At 35.2% G+C, this 18,634-nt stretch overlaps 2 protein-coding genes across 2 annotated transcripts; both read right to left on the reverse strand.

The window, feature by feature from the left end:
* Nucleotides 1–2,557: 2,557 nt before the first annotated feature.
* plvapb (plasmalemma vesicle associated protein b) lies at nucleotides 2,558–8,495 on the reverse strand. The gene is given in 7 exon segments (XM_048172867.1): nucleotides 2,558–3,092; nucleotides 4,231–4,311; nucleotides 4,416–4,769; nucleotides 4,771–5,113; nucleotides 5,196–5,269; nucleotides 5,703–6,132; nucleotides 8,342–8,495. Coding segments are annotated over 6 exon segments (1,299 nt in total). The 5' UTR covers nucleotides 8,368–8,495; the 3' UTR covers nucleotides 2,558–3,092; nucleotides 4,231–4,239.
* Nucleotides 8,496–10,929: 2,434 nt separating this feature from the next.
* Nucleotides 10,930–18,407, reverse strand: babam1 (BRISC and BRCA1 A complex member 1). The gene is made up of 9 exons (XM_048172985.1): nucleotides 18,253–18,407; nucleotides 17,449–17,856; nucleotides 17,309–17,367; nucleotides 17,093–17,213; nucleotides 15,481–15,559; nucleotides 15,315–15,339; nucleotides 15,096–15,225; nucleotides 11,971–12,057; nucleotides 10,930–11,887 (listed from the first exon to the last, which is right to left on the reverse strand). The coding sequence occupies exons 2-9, from the start codon at nucleotides 17,848–17,850 to the stop codon at nucleotides 11,684–11,686; spliced, it is 1,107 nt and encodes a 368-aa protein (XP_048028942.1). The 5' UTR covers nucleotides 17,851–17,856; nucleotides 18,253–18,407; the 3' UTR covers nucleotides 10,930–11,683.
* Nucleotides 18,408–18,634: the final 227 nt, after the last annotated feature.

Below are 18,634 nucleotides of genomic sequence, written 5' to 3' on the forward strand. Positions count from 1 at the left end.
AAGATTTTTTGTTGAAAGAAATTAATACTTTTATTCGGCAAGTATGCATTAAAATGATAGTAAAAATATTTATTTCAAAATATTTTATATAAGGTTTACACAGTATTTATATTTTTAACGAAAAGAACATATTTCAAAGAATCCTAAAAGAAATGTATCATAGTTTTCATGAAAATATTAAGCCAGCCAACTGTTTTCAACTTCAACTGAAAAGTAATATATAATAATAAGTGCTGATAATAAATACTAATAACAACTGATAATAATAATAATGATAAATGTTTCTTGAGCAGCAAATCAGCATATCAGAATGATTTTTGAAATCACGTGACACTGAAGAATGTTGAAAATTCAGATTTGCATCACAGGAATAAATTACATTTTAAAATATATTCAAATAGTAAAGTGTAATAATATTTGAGAGTAATGCATAATTATTACAAAAGGTGCAAGTATTCACTGATGCTCAAGAAGCCAACACACACTACATTAAGAGCCGGGGGTGAACACTTTTGCACAGCATGGTCGGTATTAATAATTATTTTGTCTTGTAGGAAGTTTGCCATTATCTTATGTAGTTTCTGAAGGGCGGTACTAAATAAAAGATATTTAAACAAAACAATAACAATGTAACTGATAAAATACTTAAAAAATATGGTTTAACCCTCATGTTTTGTTCGGCTCATTTTGACCCGGAGGTGATTTTCCCGTACCCGAAAATGCTAGTTAATGTTATTGCATTGGATTAAAATTTACTGACTTTACAAAACTTTTTTTGATACTTTTTATAATTTCTTATGGATTCCACCATGGATGTAACACTTGTGATGTTCCCAGTCAAAAATGACCGGCCTACAAAAAATTGCTTATAAATCTGTCATTATGCAACATCATCACAAAATATTGGATTCAATCTATTTGTCAACTTGTTTTCTTTCAATTAGGACAGGTTTTATATTTCTTTTTTGAACTGACCGATCGTATGCCTTTTTATCTGAGTGAAAAAAAGCATTATTTGTGGATAATTTTGTCCATATTAAATAAAATATGAAAAAATTGCACTGTTTATCACACTAGTGTGCTTTAATATTTAACTAGGAAATTTTTTTGAAATGCTTTGTACAAAATAAAAGTCACACTTGCAGTGTTCACGGTCAAAAATGACCAGCCTACAAAAAATAGCTTATAAATCTCTTATTCTACAACATCACAAAATATTGCATTCAATCTTTTTCTTGTTTCTTTAAATTAGGACAGGTTTTGTATTAAATTTAGAAACTGATTGATCGTAGGTATTGGTCAATGACCGTGTAATAAACAGTGCATTTTTTTTTTTCATATTTTATATAAAATTGTCAAAATTTTCACAAATAATGCTTTTTCACTCAAAAGCTCAGATAAATAAGGACTACGATTGCAAAAAATAAATGCAAAACCTGTCCTAATTGAAAGAAAACAAGCTGACAAAATGATTGAATCCAGTATTTACAACAACAGATTTATAAGCAATTTTTTGCAGGCCGATCATTTTTGACCAGGAACATCACAAGTGTTATTGGGTTTTCAACACAGCACAAGGGTTAAAAATCACCCAAACAAAGCTGTTTCATAGAATGACCTGATCGGTCCAAGCAGCCAACACTGTAGTGTGAACTATAACCAGATAAATGTCATTTTTTTTTATTGCATATTGAGTTTCAAATCTCGGCTCCTCTAAAAAACAATTACATTTCCTTGCGTTGTCCCTTTTTAAAGGAATGACTTCACACTAGCCTTGGCAGGGGGAATTCTTATTTGTTCTAGTTACATTAAGCTCAAACGCACTGGCGACGTTCTGATGCAGCTGAGCATTCTGAATTCAACTGTACCGGCTGTGTAGGAAGGACGTGTTCGGAAGTAGTCCCCACGGCCCTTTGTTCTCCTGTCAATCTGACATTCATTTAAATATTTACGTGTGCTTGCTGAACTCTTCACCCGTTTGGCGACATCAGGGTGTGAGGAGCTGTGCGCAGCACGCTGTACCTTCTGCCTTCCTCTCATTCATGACGCTGTTGTTTCTGCTGATTAGTGGGGTTAAAAGGGACCCATAAATCTCACTGGAATTTGCTGTACTGTATGAGGTTGGTGGAGAGGACACCATGTACATAAAAACTGCCATGGAACATATAGATTCCTTGAGAATGGTGTCGTATATTTATTTGTGATTGCAGAAAAATAGAAATGAATCTTGGGGCAGAAAACACGAATCTTCATTCTTGTAACTAATCTTTCACTCCCTCCCCTTCATATAAAACAAACCACACCTAAAAATGACATTTAATCTTTAAATATGCAGTTTATATCTTCAGTCTGAATGTTTAATATTTTTAAATTATATCAGGTTTTCGCCACAATTAGTTGGTTATTAACATATTGTGCAGGGTTACACAACGTTCATAATGACAGCCATAATGCAAAAGTATATGCAGCTGTGTTAATATAAGCATATTTAATTAGTGAGCTATAGTGCATAATTCATTTTATGTCATTATTTATGTAAAAAAAACAGAAATAGGAATTGATTTTTATGTAATATCTATTTATTAAAACAGATATATATTAACAAGAACATTATTTAGAAAAAAAAATCAGAAAAAGGTCATTGAAACCTGCAAATGGTTGAAAGAAGTAATTGCTGAAACACAATTCTTAATGTATAAAGAATATTATATACATCACAGCACATGCGGAGGTTTCACAGAATCAGATTCTCTCAATTTTAACATTAACTGATGATATTTTTCTTAATATCAAGTGTGTGCTTGTAGGAAAGGCAGTCTTGTATTTACTCACATTTTTATGTCTGCATTACTCTAAACAACTAAATCAAACCCCTAAAGTACTTCATGTAATGTTCATAGCCCATAACGCTTAAATACAACTATACATTGAGCTAAACATTAGAGTTCATGTACATTTACAGTGATCCACAGTGACAACATTATTTACAAAAGAGATCACAGGCTCAAAATGAGGAAACTCCCACATACAAGACACTCAAAAACTCAGAGTCCGACCTTGAGATTCAGATCATTCCCTTCTCCACACCCAACCTACGGAAAAAAGGAAAACAGTTAAAAATTCTGAATGACTCCACCTGAAATGCGTCATTAACACTAGTTCGCCAAACGATATGCTGTTATTACTAACTATAAACTATATTAATATTACTTTTACATAGTGTTATATTTAATATCTTCAGATTATATGCCATTATGTGACTTGCAAAATAGCACTTCAAAACGTAACTGTATGTTTTGTCCTCATGTCCCTCTATCTGAGCTCTGAAGGTCCTGGGCAAATTTTAAAAGGCATTTTTGTTCACTTATGGAAAAGTGAATAAAATTGAGGCAGTGAAGTATACATATGAATCACTTGACGGAAATAATTTTGTCATATATCATCACATGATCCTGGGTTTGCAGTTAATTGTGGGGTAATTTTATTATTTCGAAATCCAAAATTTTGACTATTGGCCGAAAATATTCCCTATATATCGTTAGCCTCATAGCATAATTGCTTAAGTATCATTTGAAAATGAATGACTTAGGCAATTATGCTATGAGGCTAACGATATATATAAACATATTTTCACATTGTTTGAACAAAATGCCACACATGGAGTCAGAGTAGCATTTTTATAAGGCTATATTTAATACAAGTTTTATTTGCCACAACCACCTCAGTAGCTCAGAGATGTCCAATCCTGCTTCTGGAGAGCCACTTTCCAGTAGGGTTAGACATGAACCTATTAAACAAAGTCTTCAAGGTCAATAGAAACTTGAAGGGAGGTGTCTTAGAGCTAAAATCTGCAGGAAGGTGGCCCTCCAGAAGCAGGGTTTGACACCACTCTCATGGTAACATTCTGATTCATAATAAAGTGACAGTGACGCATGTCTTCATGTAGGGCAGGTGTGTCCAATCCTGCTCTTGGAGGGGCACTGTGCTGCTAAATTAAACTCTATCCCTAGTTAATCACACCTGAAACAGCTAGTCGAGGTCTTTAGGATTACTGGAAATTTCCAGGCAGGTGTGTTGGAGCAGGTTGGTTCTAAACTCTGCAGGACTTTGGCCCACCAGGAGCAGGATCGGACACCCCGTGTTGGATGTACCAAACGGACAGTAGTGCCCTGCACCCTTTAGACTGACTTTCAAATAGAATTCTGTCCATGATGGATGATGACCACTTACCTCTAGTGGTTAATGGCTTCTACCAGGTACATTGGGATACAGGCCAGGCTTGCCCGGGGGTTGAAGTCCAGCAGTTTTGGGCTGCAGAAGCAGTGAAGATTGAGTTAATTATGGTACACTCGAAACATGAATCACCATTTTCCAGATGTTTTAGGCATTGTTATTCATCCCAACATAACTCCTACCTGTTGTACGCAGCCATTTTGCAGAGATATGAGGGTGGCGTCCTTCACAGCAAGCTGGGCGTCTAGCAGATCTTTGGCATCCCTCAGTCTGCTTTGTTCTCTGAGAAGCTGCTCCAGTTGTCTGTCGTACGTCTGTTGGGCGTCCTGCAGTTTTTTGATGCTCTCTGCAGCCTCTTTCTCTCGACCTGTTTTGCACTTGTCCAGTTCTGCAGTCAGCCCCGTATTCTGTACTTCCAACCAGCTGCTCTGTTTTTGAATGTTCGAGACTTTCTCTCCCACACTGTCCAGGTAGCTCTGGAACTTGTCCTCCACCTGCCGAGAAAGGCTGGAGCAGTTGGAGCGAATCCTATTCAATCTGTTCTTCCTGTTTCGGGCAGGTGAGGTGAAACGTGACCGTGTTGGTGAAGAAGTTGTCGATTTTGGTTAGGAAGGCACTTGTGACCGTCTGGATGCCTTGGAGGGAGTTGGCAAAGTCTTCTTTGCATTTCTTGGTGTAAACATCAAGCTGGGATTTTAAATTCATGTTTTCTTGTCTCAGTTGTATCACCTGGGTATGATGCTCGTTTTTGTCCTTCACTGCGTTGTCCAAGTCAGCTTTAAGGTACTCCACTGTCTGGCTGAAGTTACTCTTAAGGATACCATACAGAACTTTCTGCTGATCCAGAAGAGTTGTCAGAGATTTTATTTCACCTGACGAGAGAAAAGAGAGCCACGTCTACAGGACAGCCCATTCATGAATTTGATTATTCATTGATCGGTTATTGCACTTACCATTTTGATTGTTGATTGCTTGGTGGACATGGCAGTGGAGTATTCCGAGTGCTTGGAAGCTTTTTACTGAGCTCACAAAGAGACTGTAAAACAACCAAAATCAAACTTGTAATGATTGTTAGGGTTAGGTTTACAAGATTAATATACCATGGATGGGTACAATTAAAGAATTTAAAGGTCATCACAGATAGTTAAACTTAATAGTATCTTAGAATTAAAGACAGATTTCACACAAAAATGAAACTTCACTCATCATTTACTCACACAGTATTTGTTTTCTGTGGAACACAAAATAAATCATTTTGAAGAATGTCTGTTTATTTCGTCCATTCATTGAAAGTCAATAGAGTCAAATGTAAAATTGTTTTGAGCCCCACTAACCGAAACATTGGAAACATCATCTTTTGTCTTCCACAGAAAAAAGTCAGTCATACAGCTTTGGAACGACATGAGGATGAGTAAATGACTATTTTCATTTGACTTGAACGTTCAGACTCAAGCAAATAAAGGACTTACAAGTGACTTCTGCGAGTTTCTGAAATTGAAACTTGTTGTGTTTAAGTCATTTTTCAGCTTTGCTATCTCTTTGTCTGCCGCATCCTTCTCTCCAGTCTTTGCTTTGAGGGCACCGGTGAGGTCAGCTTTCTCTTTTCGGAGTTTGGTGTTGTCTGTGGAGAGCTTGTTATAGGCCTGCTCCAGCTCTTCTATTCTCTTCTCCTCGGCAGTCTTCTCTGGCTGGCCGTACACAAGGAAGAGCACCAAACTGGCGATGATGAGGGACTGGATCAGAGACGAAAAGAAGAACACAATCCTCATGTAGTAGCCGCAGCTTTTCCCCTTCGCCTTGTGAATATGTTTCGCCTCCAGCCCCAATGTGGCCCGGGAGTAGCTGTTGTTGTACATTTCTGCAGTCCAGTTATGGAAAAGAGATGAACTTTCTGTGATTCTTGAGAAAAAGCAATGGTCAAAAGGTTACCAAAATACCCTGCAGTGCTGTCACACTTGTGGGCAAAGACATGTAAACACTTCTACCAGGACACAGGGCGGTTGCTGTGTTTATAAATGCGCAGACACACTTCCCGCGCCGTGACTCTTTCCGGGTCCTCCCCAGGAAAGCTCTAGAGGTTATCGGTACTTCACACTGAACCTATGGAGATATCCAATTGATATACAAACCAGGGCTCCTCCCTTACTTTCCCTCATAAATCACACCAAACCCTGACTAGCAATGCAGAACACCATCAAACATCTAGATAACACTTATTTCATACGTTCACTGTGGGATTTGTGTATAGATGTTCTTGGCGTCCATATTGGTATTTCTCAATATTTAATAAGGAGTTAATGAATTTTATATCAAGTGTCATTTTGAAATCGCCCACTTTGGCCAAGAAAAACAATGTTCCTGCAAAGGTCAAAAGCAGGTCTTTCCATCTCTTCCTGGATCGGATCAGATACATAAACACACATGATCAAAACAACCCATCTGAAACTGTTTCCTGCAGAGCCACAGAGACTATCGGTGGAGTCGGAGGGACAACAATGGTGACCCGTCATCCTCCTCGCAGGAATGAATAACAAACTCTCCCACAAGCCCAGGAGGCGGCAGCATGTTTGATCCAGGGCTGCTGATGACGCTCGCAGCTGACAGCCGTGTCTGGGAGAGTGTGAAGAGGGAACATAAAGTAAGTCAGGGGTTTTCCTGCAGGCCATTGTCTCCTTGCCAATCCATCCTCAGCGGAAAGTAATTTACAGAGGGTTTTTGAAACAGACTAAAAGTTCTCACAAAATCCCTTACAGTTTGCAGATGAGCTTTAAGACAAAAACAGGAAGCTGAATCTGCAAAAGACAGATGAACACTAATGACATTTGTCTTTGTCGTTCATAACGACAGATGAGCTGTGGTTATTATAGGGCATCAGAGCAAGAACTCAAAATCTATCCATTAATCCAAAGAGTTTTTGGTGTTATTAGGGCCCGGGCTCCGATGGTTATTCTTCTTCTCCGAAATGAATCTCATTTTTCAGGGCCTAAACATGCTCGAGAGCTCATGAAACTTTGCACACACGTCAGAAGTGGTGAAAATGTACGTCTGATATGGGTTTCAGAAGGTGTGGCAAAGTGGCTCGATAAATTCATGTATAAAATTTCAATTAATTGGGTGCAAAACCTGAAAACCAACAGGAAGTGAGATATTTTGAATTTTCTCAGCAAAATCTTTGCCCTTTCCAGACGTTGTACTTTAGAGCTTTAATCAGATCAACATCATATTTGGTCAGTCTAATCTAAAGGCCTTTGTGTCATTATATTTCGAAGATCTTGAATTTTTTGTTGCAGGGCGTGGCCTGATGTTTCGCCATGAAACATGAAAGTTGTTGTAACTCACTGGCTACGTTTACATGCACCAATTTTCGTTAATCCGAATGAATTGAATCCGATTGCAGATCTGTTTACATGTACTCTAAACACTGTAATCTGATTCAAATATCCGTTTATATGCATTCAGATCAAAACTTTTGCGCACGCGCTCTGCGTGTGTGACGTCACATCAATCACACTTGCGTAACCCGGGTTGCGTCAACAGACGATGATCGTGTATCGACAATAACCAGAGATATTGTCAAAAAAAGCATCAAATCTTGGCAATATTAAGAGGATTTGATATTTCCAATTAATGTAGGCCTGTTACATTCTTCTAGTCTATTATTATTACTATTAGGTTCGTCTTCTTTTATTTTTAAATTAATATTATACTACGTGCTGTGAGGATAATAAAGATTAGACTATTAGCTATCTTTGAAAATGTTTTAAACCTTTTTTTTAGGTCTATTATACAATGCATTATAGGCCAATAGCTAATTAAAATTGTTAATAGAGTAAGCTATAATATTTCCTAACACCGCAGTCATCAATCAAAATTAGCGCAGCTTTACTTCAAGCACCGACTTTAAAAAAACAACCTGTTTAACACGAAATACTTTTATTCTCATTTGTTTCACAAGCCTATATGTACTGCCACAAGAGAAATAATGGAATAAATTAAGACATTTAAATACCGTTATCAGCCTTTTATGTTGAAATTAATCTCTGAGAGAAAATGCTCCGTTAATGCAGCAGACAGCTCCACTTTTTACTTTCAGTTTCTGAATACTGACCTAGGTTGAGACTTTTTCACCAGCATAACAATTGTGTGATATCCATTGGCTCACCTTCTTGTTTTAAAACGGAAAGATTTCCAATATTATATGATGAAGGGATACATACGCCACTGCTGCTGGCATATTTACAACTAAAGACATGAACGTGAATTGCGCACTGCGTAATGCGTGTCAACATTGCACTGCGCATGTGCCCCAGAGACTTCTGAATACGATCGAGATAGTCGGATTCAAGCGTTTACGTGGTCATTTTTTACCGTTGGATCGGATTAGAAAAGGAATAAACCACCCCTTCCAAACCGATCGAAATTTCATTCGGATTGAGCTCAATCGGATCGATTAAGGTGTTTACGTGAACGTTTTTGAATCCGATTGAGCCGTCAATCCGATTAAAAATGGATTATTTGGGTGCATGTAAACATAGCTGATTAACTCCTCATAGAGATTTAACCAGATCAACATCATATATGGTCAGTCTACTCTAATCTTAATACCATAGAGATGTTAAATTGCGAAGATCTTGAGTTGAAGGGTCCGTCGCGGAAGCACGTGCAAGGCGCTCATTTGTGTTTATAAAGCATATACAGTTGTATTTTTTTCCGAAAATGACCGATCGTTTCTCTAGATAAGACCCTTATTCCTCACCTGGTATCGTTTAAAGCTCTTTGAAGCTGCACTGAAACTGTAATTTTGACCTTCAACCGTTTGGAGTCCAGTGAAGTCCACTATAAGGAGAAAAATCCTGGAATGTTTTCATCAAAAACCTTCATTTCTTTTCGACTGAAGAAAGACATGAACATCTTGGATGACATGGGGGTGAGTAAATTATCAGGAAAAGTTTATTTGAAAGTGGACTAATCCTTTAAATGAATAAGCCCGTTTTATTTACAAGTTTTATTTTAAAAATAATTTCACCCAAAATGTAAAATTCTGTCATTATTTACTCAAAGAAAAGTTGATTATTACAGTGTGTGCCATACAAGTTTGGAACAACACGAGGGTGAGTAAATATTGGGTGAACAAGAAATATATATATATATATATATATATATATATATATATATATACACACACACACACACACACTACCGTTCAAAAGTTTGGGATCACTAAGATTTTTAATGTTTTTAAAAGAAGTTTCATCTGCTCACCAAGGCTGCATTTATTTAATTAAAAATACAGTAAAAACAGTAATATTGTGAAATATTTTTACAATTTAAAATAACTGTTTTCTATTTGAATATATTTTAAAATTCAATTTATTTCTGTGATCAAAGCTGAATTTTCAGCATCATTAATCCAGTCTTCAGTGTCACATGATCCTTCAGAAATCATTCTAATATGCTGATTTACTGCTCAAGAAACATTTAATGAGTACAATTGTACAAAATATTTGTGTACAATATTTTTTTTTCAGGATTCTTTGATGAATAGAAAGTTCAAAAGAACAGTGTTTATTTGAAATCTAATCTTTTGTAACATTATAAATGTCTTTACTGTCACTTTTGATCAATTTAATGCATCCTTGCTGAATATAAGTATTCATTTCTTTAATTTCTTTTCAAAAAAATATAAATTCTTACTGACCCCAAACTTTTGAACGGTAGTGTATAATGCTACAGAAGCTTTGTATTTCAGATAAATGCTGTTCTTTTGAACTTTCTATTCATTCTATTCAGTACACAACTGTTTTCAACATTGAAAATAATCATAAATGTTTATTGAGCAGCAGATCAGCATATTAGAATGATTTCAGCATCACAGGAAACGATGCTGAAATTACTTTGCATAAGGAATAAATTACTTTGTAAAGTGTATTCAAATTGAAAACAGTTACTTTAAATTGTAATTATTAAACACAATATTATTGTTTTTACTGTATTTTTAATTAAATAAATGTAGCCTTGGTGAGCAGATGAAACTTCTTTTAAAAACATTAAAAATCTTACCGATCCCAAACTTTTGAACGGTAGTGTATATAAGTTCTTTATTGCCATCTATGCTTCCATGAAGAACCTTTAACATCCATGGAAACTTTCATACCACAAATGATTCTTTATAATGGGAAAAAGGTTTTTTGGATGGTTAAAATGTTCTTCACACTCAGAAATAAACACGTGGAACCTTTACTTTTAAGAGTGTTAGCATGTTTAGAGACCCTTTCTAAGAATTTAGCATCTGATTAAGTTTTTTTGCTCCATCTTTGTTTACAGCTTGGAACAAAATACTTCTCAGAATTAAGGAGGTTGTAAAGTGAAAGAGGTTAATGATTATTAACACAATAAAGGAGAACAAAAAGTGACCTGAACACTCTTCCGACTATTATCTGTGAACTTTTGTGCTGCTCAACAGCAGGATACACAATCTCAGATTCACACGTGTTTGTGTGGTCAAACAATCAAAACAAAGTGATTTCTAAAGAAACCACAAACAATTCCAAACAATAACCCCAAAGGTAAATTAACCAAAGTAATTAACATTATTTATTATGAAGACTCTTGCGACCTCTTGTGGAGACAATTGCATTCCTGTTTCAATTTCTTCCATCCTGCATTAAAAGTATGAAGTATTTTTAGTGGAAAATGTAAAATTCACTGGATCTTTCCAAAACTTTATTACCAGGATATACATTTAGTACAGCACAAACAATTCAGTGCCTCATACATCAATACAAAATGTTTATGTGGGATTCTGTAAATAATATTAACTGATAATATTATAGAATGCTTTTCACTATCTAATCAAATTATGATGAACAGCATCAAGCCTCATCTATTACTTCCCACTAAATATTGATTTTCAGTTCAATTGCCTTGTCTTTTACAACAATTTTGATGCAGTTTCTCTGCAACCATAACGTTTTTGTGGTCCGTGTATAAGGAACCTCTCTTGCCTGTTTAGCAAATGAGTCCCACAGAGCATTTAATTTATTTAAAAGGAGCAAGAAAACAGCATTTATTAGATGCTGTCCAGATAAACTCTCACCAAACCATTAGCAAAACCATCACATGAGCTCATCTGTGAATCTCCGCCACATATCAAATGGATGTTAAATGACTCTCTCACAAGTTTTCAGAAACCAGAACATTTACAGTTGACATTCTCAAAACTATTTGGTTAGCTTAGCTTGTGCGAAGATCAAACCATCAAAACTTGAACGTTCCACAATAGGGTCTTGAGCTAGTGTAGTAAATTAAGACACCAAGTTTTCAAAAGAAATAAAAGACATAGTGGACAAGGGCATTTATATGCAGTTATTCACAGGTCACTCCTTCGTTTTGGAGTTCATAAGTCTCTGGTTATTACTCTAGGAGATCTAGGTATTTTGAGGGCTCACGCTCACACTGTGGCTTCATTCTCTTGCGTGTGTTCGTCATCCTCCAGCAGACTGTAGGACGCGTGGCTCTGGAAGGGTCTCTGCAGTGGGTGGCACAGCAGTTTGGCCATGCAGTTATGCAGCTCAATAGCAGGACCACACAGTGACACCTCAAACTGATAACACATGCCCTTAGAGTCCAACTCGCTGAAGGAGGCATACACGTCCTGAAAATACAGGCACAAAGGTTCAGTACCTCTAATAGAAATCAAAACTATATAATAATAACTTGAGCTGGTGAATCTCAAACCTTCCAGCTAGTGTCCTCTGTCTGTTCTTCAGTTCCATTATGAAGATACACAACATCAAAGAAGAAATACGGAGACTGTAGCATTTTCTGGAAAGAGAATTTTAGAGACATTTGATGATGAAGGTTTAATTGTGTTTAAAGCTGAAAGATAAAGAATATGTTTTAAAATCTAATATAAAATGCATGTTCAAATGTTGATTTCATGTGGTTTTGAAAAACATACCATTTTCAACAAAAAAGCAAGTTTAAATTCAACCATAATGTAAATATTCCTTACAATACATGTGGGTATACACATCTTAATAATTATTTCCAAAAAGTATTTAAAGGTGCCCTAGAATCAAAAATTGAATTTACTTCGGCATAGTTGAATAACAAGAGTTCAGTACATGGAAATGACATACAGTGAGTCTCAAACACTATTGTTTCCTCCTTCTTATGTAAATTTTATTTGGTTAAAAGACCTCTGAAGAACAGGCGAATCTCAACATAACACCGACTGTTACGTAACAGTCGGGATCATTAATATGTATGCCCCCAATTTTTGCATATGCCAGCCCATGTTCAAGGCATTAGACAAGGGCAGCCAGTATTAACGTCTGGATCTGTGCACAGCTGAATCATCAGACTAGGTAAGCAAGCAAGAACAACAGTGAAAAATGGCAGATGGAGCGAATAATAACTGACATGATCCATGATATCATGATATTTTTAGTGATATTTGTAAATTGTCTTTCTAAATGTTTCATTAGCATGTTGCTAATGTACTGTTAAATGTGGTTAAAGTTACCATTGTTTCTTACTGTATTCACGGAGACAAGACTGTCGTTATTTTCATTTTTAAACACTTGCAGTCTGTATTATTCATAAACACAACTTCATTCTTTATAAATCTCTCCAACAGTGTGTAATGTTAGCTTTAGCCCCATTAGCCGCTATTAAACTCATTCAGAATCAAATGTAAACATCCAAATAAATACTATACTCACATGATCCGATGTATGCATGCAATATGAATGACGAACATCTTGTAAAGATCCATTTGAGGGTTATATTAGCTGTGTGAACTTTGTTTATTCACTGTGTTACAGTCGAGAGCTCGGGGGCGGAGAGCTTGAGAATTTAAAGGGGCCGCAGCCTGAATCGGTGCATATTTAATGATGCCCCAAAATAGGCAGTTAAAATTAATAAAAAAAATGTATGGGGTATTTTGAGCTGAAACTTCACAGACACATTCAGGGGACACCTTACACTTATATTACATCTTGTGAAAGAACGTTCTAGGGCACCTTTAAATTATTTTTCAAAATAAAAAAGCATTTTTTTTTTTTTGGCAAATATCATACATTATTAATTTACACATCTATGTTTTTTTGAAGGGGTCGTACCACATGACACTTTAAAACCTGAATCTTGACATATGTGGTTGAACCACTTGACTTTACGGAAGAGGATTAGGGCCAAGCAATAATAAAACAATAAAACCATCTTGAGATTAAAGTTGTTAAATTTTGAGAAAAAAATCGTTAAATTTCGAGAAAAAAGTCGAGATAAAATGTCGAGAATAAAGTCATTAAATTACGAGAAAAAAGTTGTTAAATTACGAGAACAAATTCGTTAAATTATGAGAAAAATGTCGTTAAATTTCAAGAAAAAAGTCGAGATAAAATGTTGAGAATAAAGTCATTAAATTACGAGAAAAAAGTCATTAAATTACGAGAACAAATTTGTTAAATTATGAAAAAAATGTCGTTAAATTTCGAGAAAAAAGTCGAGATAAAATGTTGAGAATAAAATCATTAAATTACGAGAAAAAAGTCATTAAATTACGAGAAAAAAGTCGTTAAATTATGAGAACAAATTCGTTAAATTATGAGAAAAATGTCATTAAATTTCGAGAAAAAAAGTCGAGATAAAATGTTGAGAATAAAGTCATTAAATTATGAGAATAAAGTCATTAAATTACGAGAAAAAAGTCGTTAAATTATGAGAACAAATTCGTTAAATTATGAGAAAAATGTCGTTAAATTTCGAGAAAAAAGTCGAGATAAAATGTTGAGAATAAAGTCATTAAATTATGAGAATAAAGTCATTAAATTATGAGAATAAAGTCATTAAATTACGAGAAAAAAGTCGTTAAATTATGAGAACAAATTCGTAATTTAACGAATTTAATTTAATTTAATTTAATTTAATTTAATGACTTTATTCACAACATTTTATCTCGACTTTTTTCTCGAAATTTAACAACTTTAATCTCGAGATGGTTTTATTTTTTTATTATTGCTTGGCCCTAATCCTCTTCCATATGACTTAGATTTGGTGGACAAAAATTCTTTAAAGAGTTGTACTTTTTTACATTTTCAACTTTCTTTAGTGTGTAATTTTGCTGTTTGAGCATGAAAAATGTCCGCAAAGTTACAAAACATTTAAATAATTCTGCACCATCCGCCTGGTTGAGTTTGTTGTGTGAAACTCAAGGCTATGGTAAGGGGCGTGACATTTCCCAAACATGCACAAAGCGGTTGATCAATCACAACACACAGGTCCAGCCAACCAATCTGAGCACATTGCGCTTTTTAAAAGGAGGGGCTTCATAGAGACAGGAACTAAACAGAGCGTTACTGACAGACTGGGAAGAGAGGAGCTGCGACAATGTGAAATATGTGAAAAGTTGTGTTTTTTGAACATTCAAGCATGAAAACCTATTCTAGTAGAGCCTAAAAACATAATCAAGACTTTGAAAAAGGGCATAAAAGTTTCAATTTCAATATTTCTACTGTTTTAACAAAACTGCAACAGTAAAATATTAAAACTGAAATAAAAATTAAATCTATGTAGAAATATAAAAATGACAAAAGCACAAAGCAGTTCCTCCTAAAGGTGTGGTCACATTTACTGTTCTGCAAATTTTGTCAGATGAAATACAGTCATTTCAATAGAAATCCGAAGGATTTATATATATTACACAAAATAAAGATTTCCCAGCACAAATTGAAAAATAAGTATGAATTGCTTTTTCTTAAGAGTATTTTTGAATAAACTAATAGATCCGGATCCAGAAAAAACTGTGTTCTTGTCATTGATCCATGATCGTATAGTAAAGATGGGTCAGACAGACTTACTTTGACAGCATCAGGAGGATTGAACTGAAGCATGCCAGCATGACGGCTGAAGACGAGGAGAGTCCGAACTACGAAAGGAGGCGGGATGGTCTGAATGTTCTCCATCTGAGGAAGTTCAATTTTCTGCAAACTACAAGAGAGAGAAATTATACAACTGAATGAAGGAATTTTAATCTGTAGCAGTCAAATGATCAAACACAAAAGACAAAAATTACATACATGACATTGAGGAGATCTTCCAGATCTACAGGTAACAGTTAAGGAAATGATTAGTGTAATCATGATTAATTCTCACTGCTTCCTCTGCATCCCTTTCCATGTTTATCTGGACCGACTTGATTCCAAAAGCACATCATATTGGGCCCAACTCTAAAAATAAGGATACTGAAGGACTCGCAGACGTTGGTCTCCAGGTCATACAGACAGCTGCACAGCTCTCGCGGGTCAGAGGTGAAGCCTGATAACTGTGAAAGAAATATGTCAAGCACTGATAGCAAAAATGAAAACTGAAAATATAAAAATAAAAGCTAATTCAAAATAACATTGGTCTACAGCCTAAATGCTTCTGAAATAAATGTAGTCAAACTTTACTAACACCGAATAGGACTAAACTATTTACATTATTTTTTTTAAGCCTTTTGTTTCATAATAAATTTGATGTCTATAACACTTTTGCTGATTTTTACTGTTACATACACAGGACAGGTGACTGGTACTATCTATCTACACAATATAGATAGACGTAAAATGTAAAAACTTAAATATCTTGAAAACAGAAGCCAATAAATTGTTTTAATTGTCATATCTGAATTAAATTAAGCACATCAAAATACATAATGCTTAGCACATTTTATCTCTGAAGAAGATGTATTTTCAATACACAATGAACTCATCAATTTTTTAAGTATTAAAATATATTTTTCAAGGTAAAGATTATTGGTGTTTCTGGGAAGTTGTTCCACATGACATTTTACAACCTGAACTAACCTTTCCTTGACATAAAAATTGACCTTGACACACACACATGAGGGTCTGCAGGGGTCCTCTCTATGATATCATTTCCTGTTTTATATTTATGAATGTTGGTCGCACCATATGACTTTGATTTGGCATACAAATCTTCAAATATTAATAAGCAGTGAACTGTTGTTATTGTTAAGTAAAACTATTAAAAATAATTTTTGTAATTGAAAAAAAAAAAATTTGATGAAAGCAAAAATTAGATAAACTCAAATAGATAAATAAAAAGTTGAAGTAAAATATTAAAACTGAAATAAAAATTAAATCTATGTAGAAATATAAAAATGACAAAAGCACAAAATTAATAAACTTAAACTAAAATAAAAACTGAAAATGTAAAAATAAAAGCTAAATAAATAATATATAAATATTACTAAATTTTGGAATTTTGTTTAAGCATTTTCTATGAAATAAAGAATTTATTTGAAAGAATTTCATTCTTTTTTAATGAAAATGAATATTTGGAATATTTGAATAACCATTTCTGATTAAATTAACAGACCCAAACAAAATATTAGATAAAAAGTTGAAGTACAATATAAAAACTGAAATAAAAACTAATTAAATCAGTATAGAAATATAAAAACTAATAAAAATGACAAAAACACAATAACAAAAATAATAAACAAAAAAAAAAAAAAATGAAAGCTAAATAAAAAAAAAAATATCCAATAATATTATATAAATAATACTAAATTAACACTGGAAGTAAAGCAATTTTGTTTAAGCATTTTCTATGAAATAAAGAATTTATCTGAAAGAATTTCATTCTTTTTTAACGAAAATGAACATTTGGAATATTTGAATAACCATTTCTGATTAAATTAACAGACCCAGACAAAAATTAGCATCATGTCACTGACCCATTTGTCAACTACCCAAAGACAGATTCATTCAATTGCAGAAATGTTTTAAATTAGAGTGAGTTTGAATGTCAAAATGACAGTGTAGTTGAACCTGCGGTTTTGTCCACTCACCCACATGGCATCATCGTTCACCACCACCAGAGCAAACTCGTGCCTTTTGTCAATCTTGTGCTTGGTTCTCACAAACATCTCAATCATTTTCTGTGAAATATTTAAGGCGTTTGTCTTGGATCTGGAAATGCAAATCATTTACATAAAAATATATTTGTCATTTCTAATAGAAATATATCAAGGAAAATAATTTAATAAAAAAAATTGTAAAAATACCCATTGAAGGACTCCAGCTTTTGTAGAGACATCTCCTCTGAAAGGTCCAAACAGATGATCTGTTTAAGAAAGATATAACTGAATGACAAAAGTGTTTTCAGATGCAAATATTGTGAAGTTGTGTTTATTGACACACGTACGACTTTCTCTGGGCAGTTGACTCGTGGAGCCCGCAGGTGTAGCTCTGCTGATGGGGGGATCTGGGTGGCCATGGACGGCTGAGGGGGTTTCGGTCTTTCCTTCACTGCAGAAGCCAGCGCAGGCATGCTGGCCGTGGTGTTTCCTGCTGCAGCAACAGGAGCAGGCGCAGCGGCTGTGATGGTGGTGGCAGAAACCGGGGGGCTATCGGAGCTGGAGGCCTCCCCCTCTCCCTCAACACGGCTGCCCACAGCCGGCTGCGGGGGGGATGCCAAGCTGCTGTTGTTCAGGCTGCCGGTGCTGCTGCGCCGGTCCTCCGCGCCCTCCGGATTGGACCGGGTCCTGGGTCTCAGGTCCATCATCCGCTCCTCTCCATCTGCCTGACCGGGCTCAGGTGTCTCCATGGCAACCTGCCCCCATCCCATAGACACACCAACAACAGTAATAAATCAAAAATAACAGTATAAACCAAACATATGCTAAAATACTGTATAATATACAGAACTTTTACACTTTTATATTTAATATTTTGAAGACCTCTGAATATGGGTTAAATGAAAGCAAACATTCTCAGATGATTTCAATAAAAAAACAGTCTTAACATCTTAAATTTGTATTCTAAAATGACTTATTTTAAATTCTAAACCTAAGTTAGCTTTTACAAAATACGTTTTTAAAGATTCGTTTGTATAAAGCAAAAGCAGTGAATCAACATTCGTGATTTCTCGAGAGAGATTTCATAAACATGAGAGACATGTACAGACAGCACAAGCAGAATAGCGCAATAACGTATAACAATAACTTACCGAACATTCAACAGATGAAAATATGAGTTTAGCAGAGAAAAATAGAGCTCAAATTTATTCTTCAACACTTCCTCGTTCGCTTGTATGTCGGTGACATTCAGAGTCGAGTGCTGAAGAGTGTTTATGACCTTTGGCGCCTCTAGCGGACTGGAGAAGCGTTGTTAGAGCCCAGTTTAGCCGTGCGTTTTCCTGCACACCATTGCTGCGTCCCAATTCGCCTACTTATACTACGCCCTAAAAGTATGTACTCTTTCTGTGAACAAAAAGTACTTACTTTTGAGTGTGTAGCAAAAGAGTAGACAAGTTTTGGGACATACTAACACGTCATACAATCGCGTCTTTTCTCTCTGTCGCATCCTGTCACCGTAAACTGGCCTGTCAA

The sequence above is a fragment of the Megalobrama amblycephala genome, linkage group LG21 (assembly GCF_018812025.1).
Source record: "Megalobrama amblycephala isolate DHTTF-2021 linkage group LG21, ASM1881202v1, whole genome shotgun sequence".
NCBI classification, from domain to species: domain Eukaryota; kingdom Metazoa; phylum Chordata; class Actinopteri; order Cypriniformes; family Xenocyprididae; genus Megalobrama; species Megalobrama amblycephala.